At 41.0% G+C, this 20,293-nt stretch overlaps 1 protein-coding gene across 2 annotated transcripts in view; it reads right to left on the bottom strand.

Moving 5' to 3' along the window:
• Positions 1-408: 408 nt before the first annotated feature.
• The window catches only part of fam91a1 (family with sequence similarity 91 member A1), a 39,504-nt gene continuing 19,619 nt past the window's right edge, over positions 409-20,293 (bottom strand). The window contains exons 11-24 of one of the 2 annotated variants that reach the window (XM_036145146.1): positions 17,021-17,133; positions 16,783-16,892; positions 16,181-16,296; positions 15,981-16,067; positions 15,733-15,862; positions 11,847-11,995; positions 11,149-11,283; positions 8,825-8,938; positions 8,201-8,273; positions 6,765-6,911; positions 6,254-6,352; positions 5,951-6,074; positions 5,793-5,862; positions 409-3,888 (exon numbers count right to left, since the gene is read on the bottom strand). In XM_036145146.1, coding sequence (XP_036001039.1) covers positions 3,703-3,888; positions 5,793-5,862; positions 5,951-6,074; positions 6,254-6,352; positions 6,765-6,911; positions 8,201-8,273; positions 8,825-8,938; positions 11,149-11,283; positions 11,847-11,995; positions 15,733-15,862; positions 15,981-16,067; positions 16,181-16,296; positions 16,783-16,892; positions 17,021-17,133 — 1,653 coding nt within the window. In that variant the 3' untranslated portion in view covers positions 409-3,702. The remainder of the gene's footprint in view (positions 3,889-5,792; positions 5,863-5,950; positions 6,075-6,253; positions 6,353-6,764; positions 6,912-8,200; positions 8,274-8,824; positions 8,939-11,148; positions 11,284-11,846; positions 11,996-15,732; positions 15,863-15,980; positions 16,068-16,180; positions 16,297-16,782; positions 16,893-17,020; positions 17,134-20,293) is intronic. The other variant, XM_036145147.1, reaches the window with a different exon arrangement.

Here is a 20,293-nt window from a genome sequence, read left to right on the forward strand (position 1 = left end):
TTTTTTAAATGCATTTCTTGTGGTCAGAAAATGTAACCAATAAAAATCAAGCTTGTCTTGATTGACAGATTGTTTTTTTTTTAATGACAGATAATAATTGGTCTGTAGTTTTTGTTTTGTTTTTTAAAGCATGAAGAGGTCAAAGTTCTTTTTCGTCACATGGGGTTTAGCAGCAGTCTTAAAAGCGATGGTGAAGACCCACATCTGAAGACAATAATTACCAGGGTTCGCCGGTCTTTCTCCAAAAGGCCCGAGAACGATAGGCGATGGTTAAGGCAGATGGCCGGAGCATCCGGACCGCTGCGGCTCGTGGACCATCTGTTCCAACGAGCCGGGAGAACAGCCTGAAATAACGCAATGTGACTGGCTTTGGGGGGGGGGAAATTAAGGAAAAAAAGACAAAAGGCATTTTTAAGGAGGAAAAACTCACTCTTATTATAGATTTATTTATATTCTCATATACTTTTTACATATTTGTGATCATATGTATCTGGAGAAGAGGATGTAGGCAGAGCGTAGTGAAGGAATGTCATTTTCTCTCTCTTTTTATTTATTTTTTTTTAAAACCCACTTATTCAAAAGGGTGTTTACTTTTTAAGTCAATGATATTCACACTCCCAATAAACAGGCTACAACAAAGTTTATTTTCCTAAAGTTTCAGCCGACATATAAAACTATCATTTTAAACACCTATGGTTGATGTATAACGGATTGAAAATGAACATCTGTAACAAGCAGCCATGGCCTGTAGATAAGTGGGTGGTGGGGAAGGGGGGGGGGGGGGGGGGGGTTGTTACTGGTAAAGATTTGAGGTGATGTGTACAGTACACACGCATACACAACATACACACAACAGTTTCTACACAGTTATCATGCTTCAGCAGGACCATTTCCAGTCCGTTTTTTTTTTTTTTTCCTATTTCTAACTTCCACAAGTGGGTCAAAAAATTGCAGAGGGGAGATTCCGTAAAAAAAAGAAACTCGGCGTAACGAGTTTTCCACGTTTTCAAACACAGGAAGGGAAAAGGAATGCACAAAGAATTCAGAACGAGGAAATTCAGACGCGCAACTGAGCCAACTCACGGCGGGGCAAGGCATTAGCATTTCCATTTTCGACCCCCAGGGTCTCACTTATGCAGGAAAAAAAAAAAAAAAAAAAAAAAAAAAGAAGTCGCCTTCTCTCTAGATTACAAGCCCCATTTTTTTTTCCTTTGCCATCTAGAGACGATGTAAACAGAATCCCTCAGAGAGTGCGACAGGCTGGCAGAGAGAGCAGAGAACCACACACCATCCAGAGAGAGAGAGAGAGAGAGAGAGAGAGAGAGAGAGAGGGGAAGGAAGGTGCAGTGGGCTAAAAAAAAGAAATACAATTAAAATAAAATTCAGCAGATTTACAGGTAGATCTAAACAAAATGTGAATATCAAATTTAATTGAGCAATTCAGTTAAAAAGAGTGACATACTGTATGTCAAGCATTTAGTTCGGCCATTTTGTTCATCTTAAAGTGAATGAAAACCAAAAATTAAGTTTCTCAGAAAATTAGAACACATAAACGCGTGACCTATTTACATTAGGCTAACGCTCCTATTAAGGAAAGTTTAGTGGAAGAAAAAAGAACGATAGAAAAAAAGGGTGTTAGCCCACTGTCTTTTTTTTATCCAGTTTTAAGTCAGTTTAACTATAATATCTTAATCTGACTCGCGTCATTTTTCAGACACCAGAACAAACGTAGCAGAGAGGTTAAAGGCCGCCGTTAAAGCAGCCCGGGCTGATCGCCTCCATGCCAGGCCGCCTTGCTGGCGTAATTTATGGATAGGAAGGAATGCTTTGGTCGCACTGGCATAGTCGGCTCATTTGCATTATTTGGTTTTGTTGCATCATTTTCATCTTGACAATAGGCCTAGGGTTTTCAGTTCAGGCTAGTTTGCTGGCCAATAGAGCAGAGTGATGCCATCATCATTAAACCAGGTATTGGTAGCATGGGCAGAGAGGAAAGGCGCCAAGTCCTGCTGGTAAATGAAATTGTCATCTCTACCTAGTTTTCAACAAAGGGTAATGGTCCTCTCAAGGCTGTCGTCATCCGGGCACATTTCTTTTTACTGAACTTATTCCTGCTGCTCAGATTGCAATTAATGTGCTTGGATACCGCGCTCTGAACAGCCAGCCTCTTTAGCGGTGGCCCTTGGTCGTTTACCGTCATCGTGGAGAGCCCGAATGAGCTCCATCACTGTGTAGACTGGAACTTTTCTGCATCAAACAACTTTTTTTTTTCTTATTAGTTTTATGTAATACTCTAATTTCCTGAGAAAAGCTATGTTTTCTTCCTCATCAGAAATCAAATTAAAAATAATTGGTTGAAATATGGTCTGTGTGCAATGAATGCTGAGTTTCTCTTTTTTTAAACTGAATTACTAAAGTAAATGAGCTTTTAGATGACATTCTAGTTTATTGAGATGCATCTGGAGCCATCGCTGCTCCCATCGGAGTGATACGCAGCGATGGCAGCTCCCACAGGGGTGGTAGGATGTTTGTTATCCTGCGGTCATAATCGTGTTAGGTGCAAGAATTCAGAAGAAAAAAAACAAACAAACACAGAAATCCTGTAAAACTTGCTAAAACTTACTAAAAGAGACATTGTAAAGTAAAGCAAATAAGCAATCTTGATCCCAGGTGTGAGCTCTATATTGATTGGCTGATTATAACAAAGGCAGCAAATGATAAAAAGAAAAAAATCAGAAGAAAAAGAGAAGAATGTCTTTGGTGCTCTCGATTATAAAAAACAAACCAAAAAAACAGAACAAATAAAAATAGAAGTTCCTCAAATGCCCAGTCAGTTCTTAACACGTTTATGTCTTCATGAGTAAACACTTCCTTATCGTAAACAAGAGCTCTAAAAACGTTAATGTGCACTACAACCGATCCTACGTTTAAAAAGAAGAAATAGAACATGACATTTATTTATCCACAGGTTTGAACAAATCCTGCACAGTGCAATTAACACGTTTTCCCCAGTACTGATTACAAATAAACAGGGAAGGAATTTCTTCTTCTTTTTTTGTTTTTCTTTTCTTCTTTTTTTTAGTTGTGCGACAGTATCATGCATTGGATCACTGCGGGTGAGACAAAACAAGGAGGGGCTTGGATTCAACCAAACGTTGGTCCTACGGTTATGCATATTGTAAAAATGGCTGCTGAAGAAGTCTGGCTTTCACGGGGGGGGGGTCACTTTTCACTCTACCTTTAAGAAACAGAACTGGCACTAACTGGAGGATGGGAGCGAGGGAGTCAGGGGTAAACAAAGCAACCGGTTTTTCCAGGTTTCAGGCCGTTCACCCGCATCACAGTTATATGTTGGGATTATAGCACCACTCCAACGGATAGCACTGCCTTCTAAGGGACACAAGGAATCACGTGGGGGAAACCACAACAAAAGGAGGCGGGTACTAGTGTTGATGACGGATGCGTCCTCCTACAGGAGATAAACGATAAAGAGCTGACGGGGTTTCATTTTCCTTTAGTGGATACTGATGCGCAAGAATGCCGAGGGCATTTCCTAGTGAGCGGGTGCGAAGACGCAGGGCGGGACCCGCTATACACGGGCGTCCCCGGTGAGACGTGAGGTTGCAAAGAAAAGACGAGAACACGGGGTGGTCCATTTTTTTCACTGAGAAGTAATGTCCTCGTGGACAAACCGTGCCTGGTTTATGAGGGTTGGTCCTTCTGCAGAGACGAGATGTCCAGCGGGGGAGGGGCCCGGCCGCTCCACTCCTTCAGCTGCCCGTCCTTGAAGAGGAGGTTGAGGGACGGCAGCGGGACGCCGGACTCAGCCGGAGGCTGGCTGAGAGGGTTCGACACGCCGCTGTCCGGCTCGGGCGGCTGGCCGCCGTCCTGTCAACACAGGGAAGAGTTCATAGATAAGAGGGCCAGTAAGGCTACGTTCCCACTGCAGTTCTTAATGCTCATTTCCCATTTATTTCTGAAATCTGATTTGTTTTGCATTCCCATTACTGTTAAAATGCTGCCTATATCTGACTCCAGTGGGAACTCCAAACTGACCCGCACTCGCAAAAGAACAATATTTATGACTTCAGGCGGTCCGTTTTGGTCCAGCTAACATGGTGGAAATAGGTTTTATGGGATAAAGTGTCCAACGGAAGTAAAAGAAATTATCAAATATAATTTACTACTTTAAAAAGCAAGTGAAACTCTGGCATTTTACCAAGTTTTGGCTGAACAGTTTTGCTGTGGAGCCACTACTGCTGGGGCAGGGATTTAAACAACTTCACGGAGACCGAATTCATTCATAGCTTTAGGCAGTCGAGGGCAACTTCTAATAATATCGGCGCCTCTCATCTGGACTCCAAAGGCAGGACACTCGTCGCAATCGTCTTTATGGCTTTGCCACGGGGGCAGATTACGAAGTGTCCAGAATCTCGCTGTCCCTCCACTGAGCAGTGCTGGGGCAGGCAGCTACCGTCTGTCTTGCTAATGCTACCTGCATTAAATCCACCTTGGTGGTTCCCACTGGAGTCACATTCAAGGAGATCAGACCGAATCTGATTCAGGATCAAGCGATTCAAATGCGACTTGAAAAGATCCGATTAAGGCCGGATCTGAACGTCGCATCTGGTTCTAAAACATCTAACCTGCAAAAAATGTGATTTGGGCCACATTCACCTGCAGTGGGAACGGGGCCTAAGAAACAGAAAAACGTGCCTGAAGGAGGCTGACTCAAGGTTTAAGGGATTTTCATTTAACACGTCCCGAATTCATTATTTTACACAGTTTTCTGAAAAAAACTTTTTTAAATCAGCACTTTTATTAAACTAAAGTCTTTAATATCAGCGGGCAACATGGCAAGAATATAAAATTAGGATTTTAATGGAAAAATCGTCAACCAATTACACTTAAGGAATCAAACACACAGCTGCAGAATATTAATTTGCAACACTGCTGCTGAAAATCTTATTGATGTCAAGCAACATCTTCCTGACTGTTTTTCGACTTTACCATAAATCCACTCTCCATTAGCTTTAGTATCACAGCCACTAAAAATACACCAGGAGGGTCTTGGAGGGCAAATATATCGTCAGTACCACTGAAAATATAATGTACCAAATATTGCATCCAAGACGATCTCTCGGCAATTTTCATAATTTGAGGACTGCATCTGCACATATTGTGACGCTCTAATTAAATGCATTTAGTATTTGAAATTTTAAGAACCCCCTGCCTCAAAAACTGTATATTAATTAAAAAGGTAATCAACACCACAAGCATTTAGGTAAAGTGAAGTATGGCTTCATAAAATCAGGTTCATGAGGCTAAAAGGAAGAGGAAGGTAAAACTAATAAATCTGAGTAGGAGCGTATGACAGCGATGTGATGAATTTACCATATATTTAATATTAATTTAAATCTGATTTTGTTATATTGTCCCTTGCAGCTACAGATAACTAAACATGTAATGTGTATGCATTTGTGCATACACATTACATGCGATTTCAAAGGTTTAAACTTCTGTTGGTACTTAAAATTGTAATTCTGACGTTTCAAATAGAGATTTTCTGTCTTTTTTTCTTTTCAGTTTTTAATAGAGTTGTATTATTTAAGGAATTTTCAACTGTTGGAAACTTTTCATTGGAATTAATCAGAATTTATTCAGAATGAACGGGAGTTCAAGGGAATAAACGGGGGGGAAGTCTGCCACTAAACACCCGACCGCATTTCTGCTGGATGAAGCGTTTTTTTATTTCAGCTCAAACTACAGAAACAGCGACTAAGAGCTCTTACCTGGAACGAATGAACAAAGCTCAGCACTTTGAGTGATAGCTTTCGGCTCGAGTGAAGCAGCTCCTGAAGGCTGAAAGATCGACGACAAAACCAAAAGTCTGGCATCACAACTCTCGTCAACATTTTTATAGAAAAGCAACAGAGGCTTTAGGTTTCACCTCTCATTGCTGCAGAGCTTGTGTGAGGCAATCTTTCGACACACTCTGCGGTTGAGCTCCGAGCTGAAGAGGGGCATGCCAAAGCACAGTTCAAGAGGGACCCACTCGTCTTCAGATGAAAGAGCTGGGAGAAAGAGATTGGCATGGAAGAAACAACATGAGACGCTGGAAAGAGAAGCCCTGCTTTTTGTATTCAGACAGCGCCGCTCGTCAAACCCAAGTTCACGTGTCCTCGAACTCACAAAAAACTCCTGGACAAATACTTGAGAAATATTGCGAAAAAGAGAAATTAAGTGCGCGCACCGTCCGTCTTTCCTTTGCCCTCGCCGTTCTCTTCGGTCACAAGCTCAAACGACTCGGTGCTGCCGTTGGTGTCCAGGCCTCCGCCTAGATGGGTTTCTCCTTGAACGCAGGTGACAAAAAAAATTACAGCTTATTCATTTAGGTTTTAAATCATTTACTGTATATTTGTGAGCTAACATCGGAGGTTTGCAAATGATTTGTAATCAGGAGTAGGATTCAATCCCAAAGTAGAAAAGGCTATGAATGCCACTTTCGAATCCATTAGCAAAGGTTACCGCGGGAAAAAAAAAACCACACAATTAAGCAGACAAACGGCGTAATTAAGCTGGACTCTGAGCAATATTTATTTAATTTGCACCATTAGTGCCATTGGTTGTAACAAGCGAGGACATTGCAGCTAATTTAGCAATAAGTCAGCCGGGCTGTGTGTGTGTGTGTGTGTGTGTGTGTGTGTGTGTGTGTGTGTGTGTGTGTGTGTGTGTGTGTGTGTGTGTGTGCTTGCTGCCCGTACCTCTGCACTCGACGCTGTCGCTGGTCCTGCGACGGTGCCTGTTGTTGGCGTTCAGCATGGTGATGTAGCCGCACTGGTGCTCCAGATCCACGTGCTCCTTCAGCTTCTGAAGCGCTTTGTGCACACACATGTTGGAGTAGGAGAACTCTGCAGGACAAGCAGGGATAAAGGGCCGCGGTCAACCCCTATGATGGTAAGCTACCTGAAGTGATCGCAGCAGATCGCAGCAGAGCTTCGCGTTGTAAGCACTGTGCGTGGTGGAAGACATGATATGATAAATGATTTTAGCAATTTATGAGAAACTATGAGAAACTCCCAACTTTTATCGGTCTTCTAGTAACCTTATGTGCAATTTGGAGGTGTGCCTGTTTCTCAACAGGTGGTCGCCCTGTTCTATGGGTTGCAGAAAGAAAATCCAGCAAAACACTTGGATGGTTCATTTCAGCTTCTGGTCAGGTTATTCATGCTGCAGGCTGACAGCGATGGGACACAGTTAAGGGGACATTACCAACCACCTAAGGGCGTGACCATGACCAAGCCCTACAGGTGCTTGTGAGATACCCCTTGTAGATAAACTACCAATGTTGCTCCCGGGTTCCTTCAAGGACCCAGGAGCCAGAAATGGCTCACTTGCATTATAAAACAACCCAATTTCATTAAGAAATATTTGTCCTTAGGTAAAATTATTTGGTAACTCATACTTTCATGTGGCCAAACTGGACGTGCACAGTAAAAAATATCTCTCAGGTCACACCGTTCACGTCTTGGCTTATTTTTACGGTTGTGGTGCGGTCTTAGTCTGTTGTGAAAGAGGTCTTAGAGATCTGCAGGGAGACAAGTTGTCTTCTCTGTCAGAAAAAAATAGAAGCTAAGGCCGTTTCTTTTCTTCTCGCTAATACCACATGATTATTGTCCAGTCTGTGTTTTTAATTTCTGCTGCTGCGTGCTCTTTGTTAACTTTAAAAAACATCCGCAAAAGGACATTAATTAAATTATTGCCTGTAAATTGAAGCTTTGGGACTCTAGAAAGACCACAGGTTAGAACCAGAACATGCTCATTTAACTCCACTGGCCTGGTCGCCCATGGAGGAATGTCTTATTGAAGCACAGAACAGATATGAACCAGAAAAACCAACAGATTGGTAACAAACGCATCATCTTATTAACCATATATAAATGTATGGTTTACCATCATGCCCTTATAAAACCTTAAAAGGGTAAATGTGGGATTATATGACCCATTGTGATTTCAGAGGCTACTTTGAAGAAGTACCAATAAACAAAATCATCGTTTCAAATCATATAAATAACTATCATTTTTAAAAACTGTCATTTCTTCTGCCAAATGTTGTGTGACAAGTGTATCTTAAAAGCCAGTTTCTATTAAAATACGTGTCTTAACGCCTTCACAGCTTCATGCAGAAAGTCTCACTCACCTCCCTTCAGATCCTCCTCGTCAAAAGGGAACGGGATATGAACGGTTTCTCCATGACCATGCATGCCATAACCCTGAAGGATAAGCACACATATATATACGATCATTCTGTGGACAGAAGGTCCATGGGTTTTAATAAACTCGCGGCGACTTGGTTAGAAAATACGACTTAAATTATTGAGAATTCTCACGAGACAAGAAAAACTTAATAAAAGAGTTGTCAGCTTCTTAAAACACAGCCTTGCAATAAAGCAGATTGCGGAAAAGAAAGTAAATGCGGTAAATGTTCAGGTAGAGAATAATTTATGTTTTGTATCAAGTTATAAGCAGTATTCACTCTGTGGTCACACTGACCATGGAAAAAAATTAACTACAACAATCTTGAAAACTCTTTTTATATTGTTAACCAAGGAGCCAGACTTTCATATAAAAGTGGTCTTGATCAAAAATCCATCACGCTTTAGGTCTTTGGCTGCTTTCTAAATTGTCATCTGGCTTAAATTTGAAGAAACTAGCTGTGAGTTTTCTAGAATCAGAGGAGATTTGAGCCTCCAGCTTTTCTCATCACCGTGACCCTGTCCAGGCAGAGCCTGTGAAAATCACAGTAAAACGGCCCTGAGTTCACCTGGATTAGAACCGCGGAGTGCGTGAGAGCGTCGTTCAGCATCGTCAGAACGTTGGATGTAGGGACGACGCCGGGGTCGTGGCCCCAGGAGGTTATCAGCAGCCTGTCGTAGGCCTAAAGAGAGAAACATCAATAAAAAAACAGTGTCAACGCTCAATGACAATTTGGAGTGGCAGCTTCTCTATTATAATACTAAATCGCTAAATTCAAAGAAATGCATGCATGTTATAAGGAAAGCACACCCTCTGCCCGCTCCGGGGGTTTTAACAAATAAATAACCTGGACAATACCAGGGTCTAAAATGATTTAAATCTAGCATTAAGTGCACATAACCACACAGACTTCACAGCGTCATTATTTATCCAGCAAACGTGAAGTCAGAATAAAACCCTTAACATATAAAGTGAGAGGGTAACTGTACCATGACATGCTAATTCATGTGAGCCTCTTACGCTTTCACTATAAATCAGATGCACGTCATTACAATGAGCTAAGTCATATATCTTACATGAAATGCACCAATTATGATCTTGTTTGCTTAAATAACAGCTTTTAGAGTAGTGTCATGGTGAATACTGAAGATTCCCTGACCGAAGCATTTTTAAAGCATAGGTCTGGAAGTTACTGCATGTTTGCTGGTAAACTGTCAGCAGCACCCATTTAGCAAGTCAGCAAGCTTTGTCCCCATGTCTTCCATGAGCAAATAAAAAACAATCATGCGCTGTTGGTCACGTGTAAGATATGCAAATCTATTATATGCAATCAACATTATTTTATTGATGTAATGAACCTGACTTCTCTCAAAGTAGTGTTTTACACCCTTTATGCAATTCACAGTGAAAAACAGATTGAATCGGCTGCCATCTTCACCTTACAGTTACCTTACCACATCATCTGACTTATCCTTACATTTCATGACATTAAAAGCAAACCACTGTGTTTCTGAAGTGGAGACTTTTTCTGTAGGTTTTGTTTGCACACGATTAACTGTAACCCCAGTAATACATGCTTAGCAATAAAATACAAATTAGGGTTGAACGATAATTCAATAACCATATACATTGATCCATAGATGTATATAAATGATATACAGGGTCAATAAAAAGTGCATAATATGCATTTTCTATGCATATTATGGCTTATGCATAATAGCCATGTAGATTAATATTACAGTCATTACATCCTCCCAACCAATCGCAAACGCAGACCCAGGAACGCTCCGTTACCAAGCCCCGCCCCCTTAGAGTTCACAGAGAGGGTTGAGTTTGAATTACGTACTATATCTAAAAAAAAAGTCACTAAGCAACAGCACAAATCGACCAGGGCAGCACTTACAATATATGTTTTGAAGTTGTAAATAATTATCAATAAATATGATTTCTATTTTATTGATATGTTTTTTATTATATATATATATATTATCCAGCCCTAATCCAAATAGTCGATGCAATACATGAGAACCCGTGCTAGCATTAGCGTAGCAGCTCAGGTAACCACTCTGCAAGAAAACAAAGTCAGCCGCTTTATGTGTCAGGTCAAATATAATGCATCTTTAGAGTAAAATTATATGAAAACAAGCAGCCCACAGTTGGGGCAGCATATCAAAGCAGTCTTGCATAAAATCCAGTTAGGAGGACAAGAGACTCCAGCATTTGGAACGAATGAGTTAAAAAAAAGGCACGTTCACATTCCTTTGAATACCGTGTAATATTGATAAACTGTAGGTGTTATTTTTCTGAGCATAAAAGTCAGTGAGTTTCCCCTCCTATGCACGACACAGATTTGATTAACTTTAATGGAGTGTCTTACTGTGACTCAGTATCAGCAAATGCCTTAAATGTATCCTCTCTAATGACTAAAATCAAGGCACAAACAAATCTCCTGATGGTAACATCCGTTGTAAATGGTCCATTTCTTTCCACAGGAGTGAGCCGCTTCTGCTTCCCTGTCAAGTGCCTCATCATCTTGCATGTTTTCTAATCTATTGCACCATTATCTCCTTTATTCTGTTCTCACACATTCTCAAGATCAAATGTACAGCCTGAAAAAGGAGGAAAAAATATCAGTTCTCCATAACAAATATGAGAAACTAAACTTCTTATTTTATAAAGAGATGAAGGTTGGTAGGAATATAGGAGGAAGCGACTGATCCAACTACTTTCCTGTAACTGAAAGCAAGGTCAAAACTTTAAAGTTATACCTGCCCATAGCTCCCAAGAGCTACTGTTGTTTAACTTAATACGAAACTTCTCTTATCTGCGTTATTTACCTTCTTCCCACCATTTTCAACTCCCTTATCTGAGCAATCATTAACTCGGGCTCACCTGGAAAATGTCCGGCAGCTTTCTGAGCCTGGAGCCCTTGGAGAGCAGCAGCGACGGCGGGCCTTGGCCCGTCACATGGTACACGTACAGCTTGAACCAGATGGAGCTCACCTCGGGGATGGCTGGGCCAATGTGCTGCAGGGAGGAACAAACACACACGTACACAAACATGTAAGGAGCAGGGAAGAGGCTAATGCATGAAAACAGACATGTTTAGTCAGTATTGAAACCACGTAAACTCATGCATTAAATTAAAAAGGAAACGAGAATTAATCAACTTCCACTTCAGTGAGTCGTGGCGGCGAGAGAATAAGCAACAGCGTGAACGGTACAAGAAGAGTTTAACTTGTCTCCGTCCGTCTCGCTGGGCTCAGCTAGGAAGCTGGAGGAGAGCCAGGCGGAGGAATTACTCGTGAGCCTCGCCTCGCCTCCCTCCTCTCTTTGTGCAGCCTCGTTGTCGGGGGCAACTGCAGGCGCAGAATCCGCCAGGCGTACGCACACGCGCTTTCCAGATCGCTCTGCAAACTCAAATGTGTACGCCACGCAAGATGGCCAACACAACAAGAGCCCTGCCAGCCCCATTATCTTTCACCTAACTTGCAAACAGAAAGTGCTCCTCCGCCGTCCTGGCGAACAGAGAAACAACACAATGTCCCCTCTGTTCCCTCCTCCTCCTCCTCCTCCTCCGGGCTTCGTACCTGAGGTGTGCAGCTGCTGATGGGTCTGATCTCGTTGCTGAGCGGCGCCATTGAGACCAGCAGCTTGTAGTTTTTGTTCAGGACGCGGCTGCAGGTGGCCTGGTCCAGACCCAGCAGGCTCTCGCAGCGCAGCATGTCCAAAGGGAAACCTGGAGACGAGGCAAAGAAAAGTCAGCACTCCCTTTTTAGTGAATGGGACTGGAAGTACAAATGGTTGGAGTGGATGGATGCATTTTAAACCTAATCGTTTATGTTCGTCAAAATTCAGTGACTGAATGTAAGTTTTGTTTTTCATTAAGGCAGCACTATTCCTTCACTAAAAAGAAGTGAAGTTTCTGCTTTAATCTAGTAAAGAAAAGGCAGGAGCATCAGCTGGCCCTTTTAATAAGACATCAGATGTTTGATGTAGTTATAATGGAGTCATAATTTGTTTCTAAGATTAGTAAAAAAAAAAAAAAAAAAAAAAAGATGAAAGATTCGATTTTTCAAGCATTAATATTCTGACTCTTCATCGTTAAAGCAATGAGCTCCGCAGAGAACAAAAAGAATTTCAAAAACTGAAATCTGTTTACAAATCACGACGCTAAAAAGTAACTCTTTGGCTAGAAACTGATGACTTATTTATGAAATACAAGTTTACAGGGGAATCAAAGCTGCAACTACTGCAAACATTGCTGATAACTAGAGGTAAAACTGCAGTAAAGGCATCTCCATCAAAGTGGCAAAATGCAGCAGAGATTTTCACCAGATGTCCTGAAACACTTTTCAACCAAATCAGTCTAATATTATCATCTAGATTTCTAATTACAATCAAATGTGTCCTCTGCATGTAAGAGGGTTACCACTATGTAGCAACCAGGGAGTAGGACTGGGCGGTAAACCGATTCAATCAATTAATTTGAACTTTAGAATTTATTAAGATTTCATTTTTTGGAAAATCTGGATTTTATTCTGCTAATGTACTCATGCTTTCCATGAACAGAATAGCATGCATTGCTGAATATATGCTTGTTGTGACAAAAATATTGTAAAGAGGAAACTTTTTACCATAAAATGAGGCACTTTAATGCATTTACCTTTTTTTTTTTTTAAAGTTAGTTTAAAGTTACATAAATGCAGTGAAGCCTGTTCTTAGCTCATTGTGTAAAACCACTAGCAGCAAACATCTTGTAATATTTTCATTGTTTACAATGACAAGGCCGCCATCTTGTTTTACAAGCATGTTTCACAGCTTGTGTTTAGTTGTACCTTGAATTCAGGGCAACTCTCAGACAAGATGACTGAAATAAAAGCAAGTTTTAAAATAATTTCTTTTTGTGACACAAAAAGGAGAGGTGGGGTGGGAATGTGAGATGGGAGGGGAGACTTTATTTTTATGCCATATGATATTGTCCAGCCCTAAAAGGAAGCTCAGGGTCGGCAGTCTATGGGATTTAAACCGGGGAAGTTGTGGCCTTCACAGGACAAGCACCCTGCTCTGTCTTTTTAATCCTGTTTTAAAACCAGCACATTCCACTGGGAGAAATGGCTAGAGACATTATTAATAGCAAATAAACAGGTTAAAATCTCCCTGATAACCAAACAACTTTAATAAAAAAATTATAATATTTTCAAACATACTTCTGGAAACAGACGGGTACATTGTAATCCTATAGAGCACCAAATGTCATCATGAGTAGGTGAAGAAAGCACATCGTCTCCAAATTAACACCCCTTAATCACTTGGACTAATTGCATTCACTTTCTAAATGAACAGTTAACGTGAAACACGTGTAACAGCAGCTTGGCTTCAGTCGGCAGGCCTGCCTGCTTAAGGACGACGGCGAGGTAAGACAATCAGGAGCGAGGCGAGAAGCCAAAGCAAACAAAACACAGCTGGTGCCACAACGGTAGCTTCGCAGAACCCACAGGTTTGCTTTGTTGCTGTGGGAGGACAAAGTCGGCGCTGCTCCACCTTGAGACGACAGAGAGACAATGCAGCGCGGCATTCAGTTGTTTAGATGGGCACATTCAACTATGGAGGGAGAATCGTTAAAAAAGCAGCTTTGGGGGAATCAGAGGCCCGGTCTGCCAATAGCCGAAGAGAAACAGGATCCACTTCCTCTGCGCAGCTACCAGATGAGCTCCAAACTTTTAATTACTTATCGATCTTAAGACTGCGGAGAACATCAGAGAACAAACAACTCATTTACCAGAAGCTGCTAACCAACAACTGTTGTAATGGCGGCTAAAACCCTTGTTGGGGGAAGTTTATGCCCCAACACATAATGTTATTGCTGCATCAGTTTAACTTAAAATTAGATAGATTGAATAAAAATTTATTTATTGAACACAAAGCACCCCGCAGTCATAATGAAAAGAACACTGCAGCAAAAATAACCAGAAACAACCAGATTATTCTGACTGCAGAGTCATCTTATCTAAAAAAAAAATGTAATTTAAATTAAATTATTAAGAAAAAACAAAAATACAAATTAGGATCAACCAATAAACAGAAAAGGCCTTCCGCAGTGGGACCGTAATTTGATTTGTTTTAAAGGCTACAAAGTACAAAAACTCTTTTTTTTTTTAATCATTATGTTAATTGTACCTAATTACATTTAAATCCCCAGCAAACAAACATATTAAACAGAAATTCCTCGATCATTCAAATAAAATGGATATTAAAACTCCAATCTAAAATGTTCATTCTGCAAAGAAAAGCATACTTATGTTACTGTAAAATAAAATAAAAATATTATTTATATAATGCTTCAGTTTGGCTGCTCCCCTGTGGAGGTTTGAAAGTTTTTTTTAATGGTTGTTGCAAAATGTTGCCTGGACTTTATGACAAATTATGTCACATTCTGGCAGAAAAATATCTACAAGAACACTGTAGCAACACGCAGCAAACTAGGAGAAAATGTCAGCTTGCATTTACAGTTTGCCGCTCAGATAAGGACGGCAGGGAAAGTTTCTAATATAGAGCAGCAGCACATTTAAAAAAATACTTTTTAAATGTAAACTTTATGAGTTCAGTATTTGCTAAATGGACAGATTTGTGCAGGTGCCATACTTAACATGATAAAAATCATTTAAACAACTTGAACTTTTCCTAATTATTTGATAATACATACACCAGCTGCAATATTTTTACTGGGGTTTAATATTAAACACTAACACAGACTAGTGTATAGTTGGAAAATGTAGATAAAACGATTTTAGTAAAGCATTTTAAAAGTGATACGAAAAAATACGATGACCAGACTTGGCACAGCAGGCAGCAAAAGTATTGATCTGAACATTAATGGTAACTCTAAAGGAACTGGAGGAATCCACAGCTAAGGTGGGACAATCTGTCAATACAGAAACTATCATTTGTGCACCTCGCCAGTTCAGAATGTCATGGAAAAAATGGCAAGAAGAAGGCCTTTGTTGAAATAAAGCCACCAGAAATCCTGGTTGCAGTTTGCCACAAGCCACGAAGAGGACACAGCAAACATGTGGAAGAGGGCGCTCTGGTCAAATACAACCAAAATTGTAATGTTTTGGCCTACACGTAAAACATAATGTGTGGTAATGTATAACTGCACTTTATCTTGAATGCATGCTGCCCACTGTAAAAATAAAAGTCTCTGGACAATGCTTTTCTCCAGCCAGGAGCTGATTTCAGGACAATGCTAGAACAAAGACAGTTAGAGGACTGCAAAAGACTTGAGACTTGCAACAGAACGACAACACTAAAAATACGGTTTGAACTCTTAGTGTGCGAGATCGGCCCAGTCAAAGTTCAGACGTTTGGGGTTGTAAGAACAAACGCTTAGGGGTAGGAATACTTTTCCACGGTGTCGTGATCTTTAGGATAAAATAAGAGACAGGAAAAAAAATGACATGGCAGCATAAATACCTATATTTGGAATATCAGGTCCTTGATCCTGAGTGAGTTCTTTGTTGTAGCGCAGGAAGAGGATGGTGTTTTTAAGGGTGAGCGCATGGTCAAAGTAACGCTGAGCCTCGCCCTCTGCTGTGCTCTCCACCTGAGTTAAAAAGAGCATTTTTAAAATAATCTTTCTTTTTGGTTCAATTGTTTGTTTTTTTTTAAAGAAATGACAACACTTTGATTTAATAAAAGAAAAAAAAAACATTTGAACTCACCTTCTCTAACTCAGCCAGGAAGCTATCAAGAGTCTCATCGGACAGCTTCCCCACCTCAAACATGGTCACCGCGTGGCTCTTCAAATTCTGATGGGCAACGGCACAAAAAAAAAAAAATTACAAAAAAAACGTAGCTCTGTGTTAAAATTTGCTTTCTTTCCCGGTAAAAACAACGCAGCGTGTTTCAGGTCGGCACGCACCGGAGACAGGTTGCCCATCATGAGGAAGGCTGTGAGCGTGGAGTCAAAGAGGAAGGCGATCCTCTTAGTGGGAGCTGCTGGGATGCTCAGGCTGCTAACGCTGCCCGTGTCCCCTGCTGAGACAGAGACATAACTCATACGGCGGCGGCGGGAACTGCAACGCCACCAACGCGTTACGACAAGGCAATTAGCTGTCAATTACTCCACCCAATTGCACATATTTGCATATGATTTTTGTTAAAAATCAATGTGTTTAGGACATCCCTCCCACCCGCATAGATTCATTTAAACCTATTTGCATGCAAATGTTGTTGATTAACAGCACTTTTGATAATGCCCAAATTGCAGGCAACTCTGCCAGCTTTAATGTGCACGACATTAAAATCAGGCCAAAATGAGACCACTTTAGACAAACACCTATTAGCGTGCCGTGAATATTTCTTATAGCGGCGCCGCTGGGCTTTCTTGGGCCTTAATTAGCAGTGCAGCTTGAAAGTTTGGAAGTAGCAATAATAAAGTGCCCCATGTGCACGTGTCAGCAAGTGCATTTATTTGCGCACAATGCAGAATACGCTTGGGATGGTGCGGGGGGTGTGTGAGACCTTGGTCTTCCAGACTTGTGGTGTCTGTATCTGTGGCCGAGGAGCCGCCCTCCATGACCGGACTGCCCTGTTCCCAAGACAGCAGCATCTTTTGGGGGTCCATGGTGCTCCTACAACACAAACGGAACGGAATTGGCAATTATGGTTGGGTTAAAAAACAGAGAAAACCAGCAATGCAGCTCACAGACCAGGTGGGTAAGGGAATGAGCAGTGATCAGAAAGTAGAGGAAGCACATACTTGAGTCTGTTCACAGACGGGGCGTTCTTCCAGCTGGGGTGAAGCTGCTCGGAGCTGAACACCTGACCTTTCTTCACCGCAAAGCCGAGGCGACAGTACATGGAAACTGCGTTCTGATGAAACAGAGGATCACACACCCCGAGTGAAACTTTGCATTCTTGGACAGTTTTTTTTTTTTTTTTCCAGGCAGTTCTGTGGATGCACCGAGGAAAGGCTGTGACACAGTGCTGATTAAGCTTCTGCATAGACTGATAAAACACGTGGCAGCTAATACTGCTGAGCGGTAACATTAGCTTGTTTTTGTAAAGTCTGGAGTTTTTCCAGGTGCAAATTTGGCTCCTCTCTGCAGAAAGGATCCGACGATTGGCCAAGAAGGATGAGCGGAAGACTAACTGTTGGAAACGATCATAAATGCGTCTCTTTTAGGATTAAATAATTTTATCAAGTAACTTCTTTAGATTAATATCCAAGCCAACAACTAGAAGGAGCGAATTGATCTAATGACACGACCTATTCTAGCAACCTAATTCATGAACAATGCTATGAAATAAATGGGATCTTAAAGTTACAAATCTTTACATCCCAGCCTCATAGGTGCCTCATTTTAAATCTACTACACCAATCAGTCATAGCATCGCAGCCAGTCACAGTTAAATTGAGTGATAGTTGTTGCACCGTGATGTTTTGCAAGCAGATGTCTTATCAAGTATCCACACATGGACTGGCTACCTGTCCAGGGGGTCCCCTGCCCCTCGCCCGGTGACTGCCAGAGAAAGGTACCAGCTGCCCCCCGCATGGCTACGCGGGCATAGATAATGAATGAATGAATGAAGTACCTGCCATTCCTGAGTCATTTCTAGGCCAGTTTCAAAGTGTAGTTGCTGGTTTTGGCTTTAAAACCGTGTGATTTGGGTCAAACGATTTGTGTACCCTCCCACTTGCTTCTCACAGTGGTTTGCAGGAACCTTGGCCCATTCCTCCAGACAGAACTGGTGTAACAGAGTCAGGTTTGCAGGCCATCTCGGTCTTGCGCACCTTTTAATGTGACTACGATCTGTACTGGCCGTTCTACGAGAAAACTTTGTTGATGTAAGGTCAATTTATAACTACTTTGGTATTGTGCTAGAGATCCTTGTCAATCTACTATAAATTATAAGCTGTATTCTTGTACAAATGCCCTTGCACAATCAATTCTGCACATACAAATGTTTTTTTTTTCTAAAAAATACTCACCTGTACACTGTGACTTCTCCTGCATTGTCTACATTTAAATTGTTTACTATTAAATCTCTGCTGCACCTAATACTGTAATTTAACTTTTACTGCAATTTACAAGCTGTATGCAACGAAATTTCGTTCTGTACGCACTCTGCATACAAAATGACAAATCAAGTTGTCTAAGTCTAAGTTTAGTAGACCCAGCAGAGTAGGAATTGTTTCTTTTGTGTGTGTATTGTTGTGTTATCTAACACCGTTTTGTTTTATGACCCTTTTTACTTTATTATTTTTAGTTATTCTCTTATTGTACAGCACTTTGGGTCAGCCGTTTGTTCTTTTTTAATTGAGCTTAATAACTAAATTGGCTTGGACCCATATGCACCCAAGCTTTAAGTTCCTGGCTCACGCCTTTGGATGTTGCTTCAAAATTTCCACACAATGATCTTTACCTATGACGCCATTCCTTTTGTGAAGTGCACCAGGCCCTCCTGCAGCAAACCACATCGACAACATGGTGATGCCACTGCAGTGCCTCACAACTGGGGTGGTGGCTGATTTGTCCCATTTCCTCTGACAGAACTTATTTAACCGACTAAGCTTTGTTGGCCACCTTGTTCGCACACGCACACACACACCCTCTTAAGCTCCTATTTTGTGAAGTGCACCACCCTCCTTTACTTCAAAGTAAAAATGGTGCTCTCATGTTTGCAAGCTTTCCCGTTTTTCCCACAAATGTAGAATAATAATTTATTTGTCCGTCAATGGGGATATTCTGAGCATGTGCAGAAATAAGGGTTATTACAATAATGAAAAAAAGAAATGCTCCATTCATAAATTTTGCAAAATATAAATAATTTATGTAATCCTAAAACAGTACAAATGAGTTTGATTTAATTTAAAAAATATTTTTCCACATTCTTTTTTTCAAACTATGAAAGAACCATTTTCTAGGAAAGGCTACTTCCTGACATGCACATGTAGGGTACTTTGCCATCTGCGACCTGCTCAAGAACATTTCAAACCACACAGAGCAATGACAGTCCACTACAGGAGCAGTCCCTCCGTTAGCACGGCAGCAAATGAACAAACTTCAAGGGATTGGTAAAAAAAATTATATTTAAAAAAATAACTCCACATAGAACCTTAGTTCCTCATTTAACCTTCAAACTCCCTCGACACCACCCTGATAGGTTCTGATAGTGGATCCCATCAGCACGTCTGTGGGAAGCAAGCCCAGTTTACCGAAATAACACCCCATAATCCACTGAGATCAAAGGGGTTTATTACAGACATCTCAGTCCCACACACCGTCCGACACCCCTTGATGTTTTTCACCTGCTTGGAAGAAAGAGGTATCACTGCAAAGGTCAGTAGTGCCTTGTAAAAGTATTCATCCCCCCTGGCTTTTGACCTATTTTGTTACTTTCCAACATTTAGTTTAAAGATGTTTAATCTTATATGATAGATCTCTGCAAAATCATCTACATTGGTGAAGTGAAAATGGAAAGACATACAGAAAATAATAATAGAAAAAAGAAAAGAAAAGTTACATCCACCTTTTTCGCCCCTAAAAAGTTGTGGTGAACAATCTGAGTGTCACATCTAGCAGTATAAACACACTTTTTTCTGAAAGGCCCCAGAGGCTGCAGTACCAAGCCAGAAACATCACACCATGAAGACCAAGGAGCTGGTACTTCAAAATCCACAGAAGTCCAGATATATTCTTCCAATTCTTTCATTTATTTATGCTGTTAATGCTTTGCAGGATCAAGGAAAGCCATCAGAACACAACCACCAAAGCATGACAAGCTAATGAATAGAAAACACCCGTTTCCTCCCCTTTAACACTATCTAAGGTCAAGGTAGCAGTTATGACCATGAATCTCGTCTGGGATGCAGATTGTATGAATTGCACCACGTTAAAGATAGTGTGACATTTATATGTCTAAAGAACACATACATCTATATAATAACTCAGAATTCTGCATAGAGAAACGTGAACAGCAAGACGGGTGGGATTCATAATCTTTAAAAGGTCAGGAAAATAAAAGTCTC

Source organism: Fundulus heteroclitus, chromosome 13 (assembly GCF_011125445.2).
Source record: "Fundulus heteroclitus isolate FHET01 chromosome 13, MU-UCD_Fhet_4.1, whole genome shotgun sequence".
Classification (NCBI taxonomy): domain Eukaryota; kingdom Metazoa; phylum Chordata; class Actinopteri; order Cyprinodontiformes; family Fundulidae; genus Fundulus; species Fundulus heteroclitus.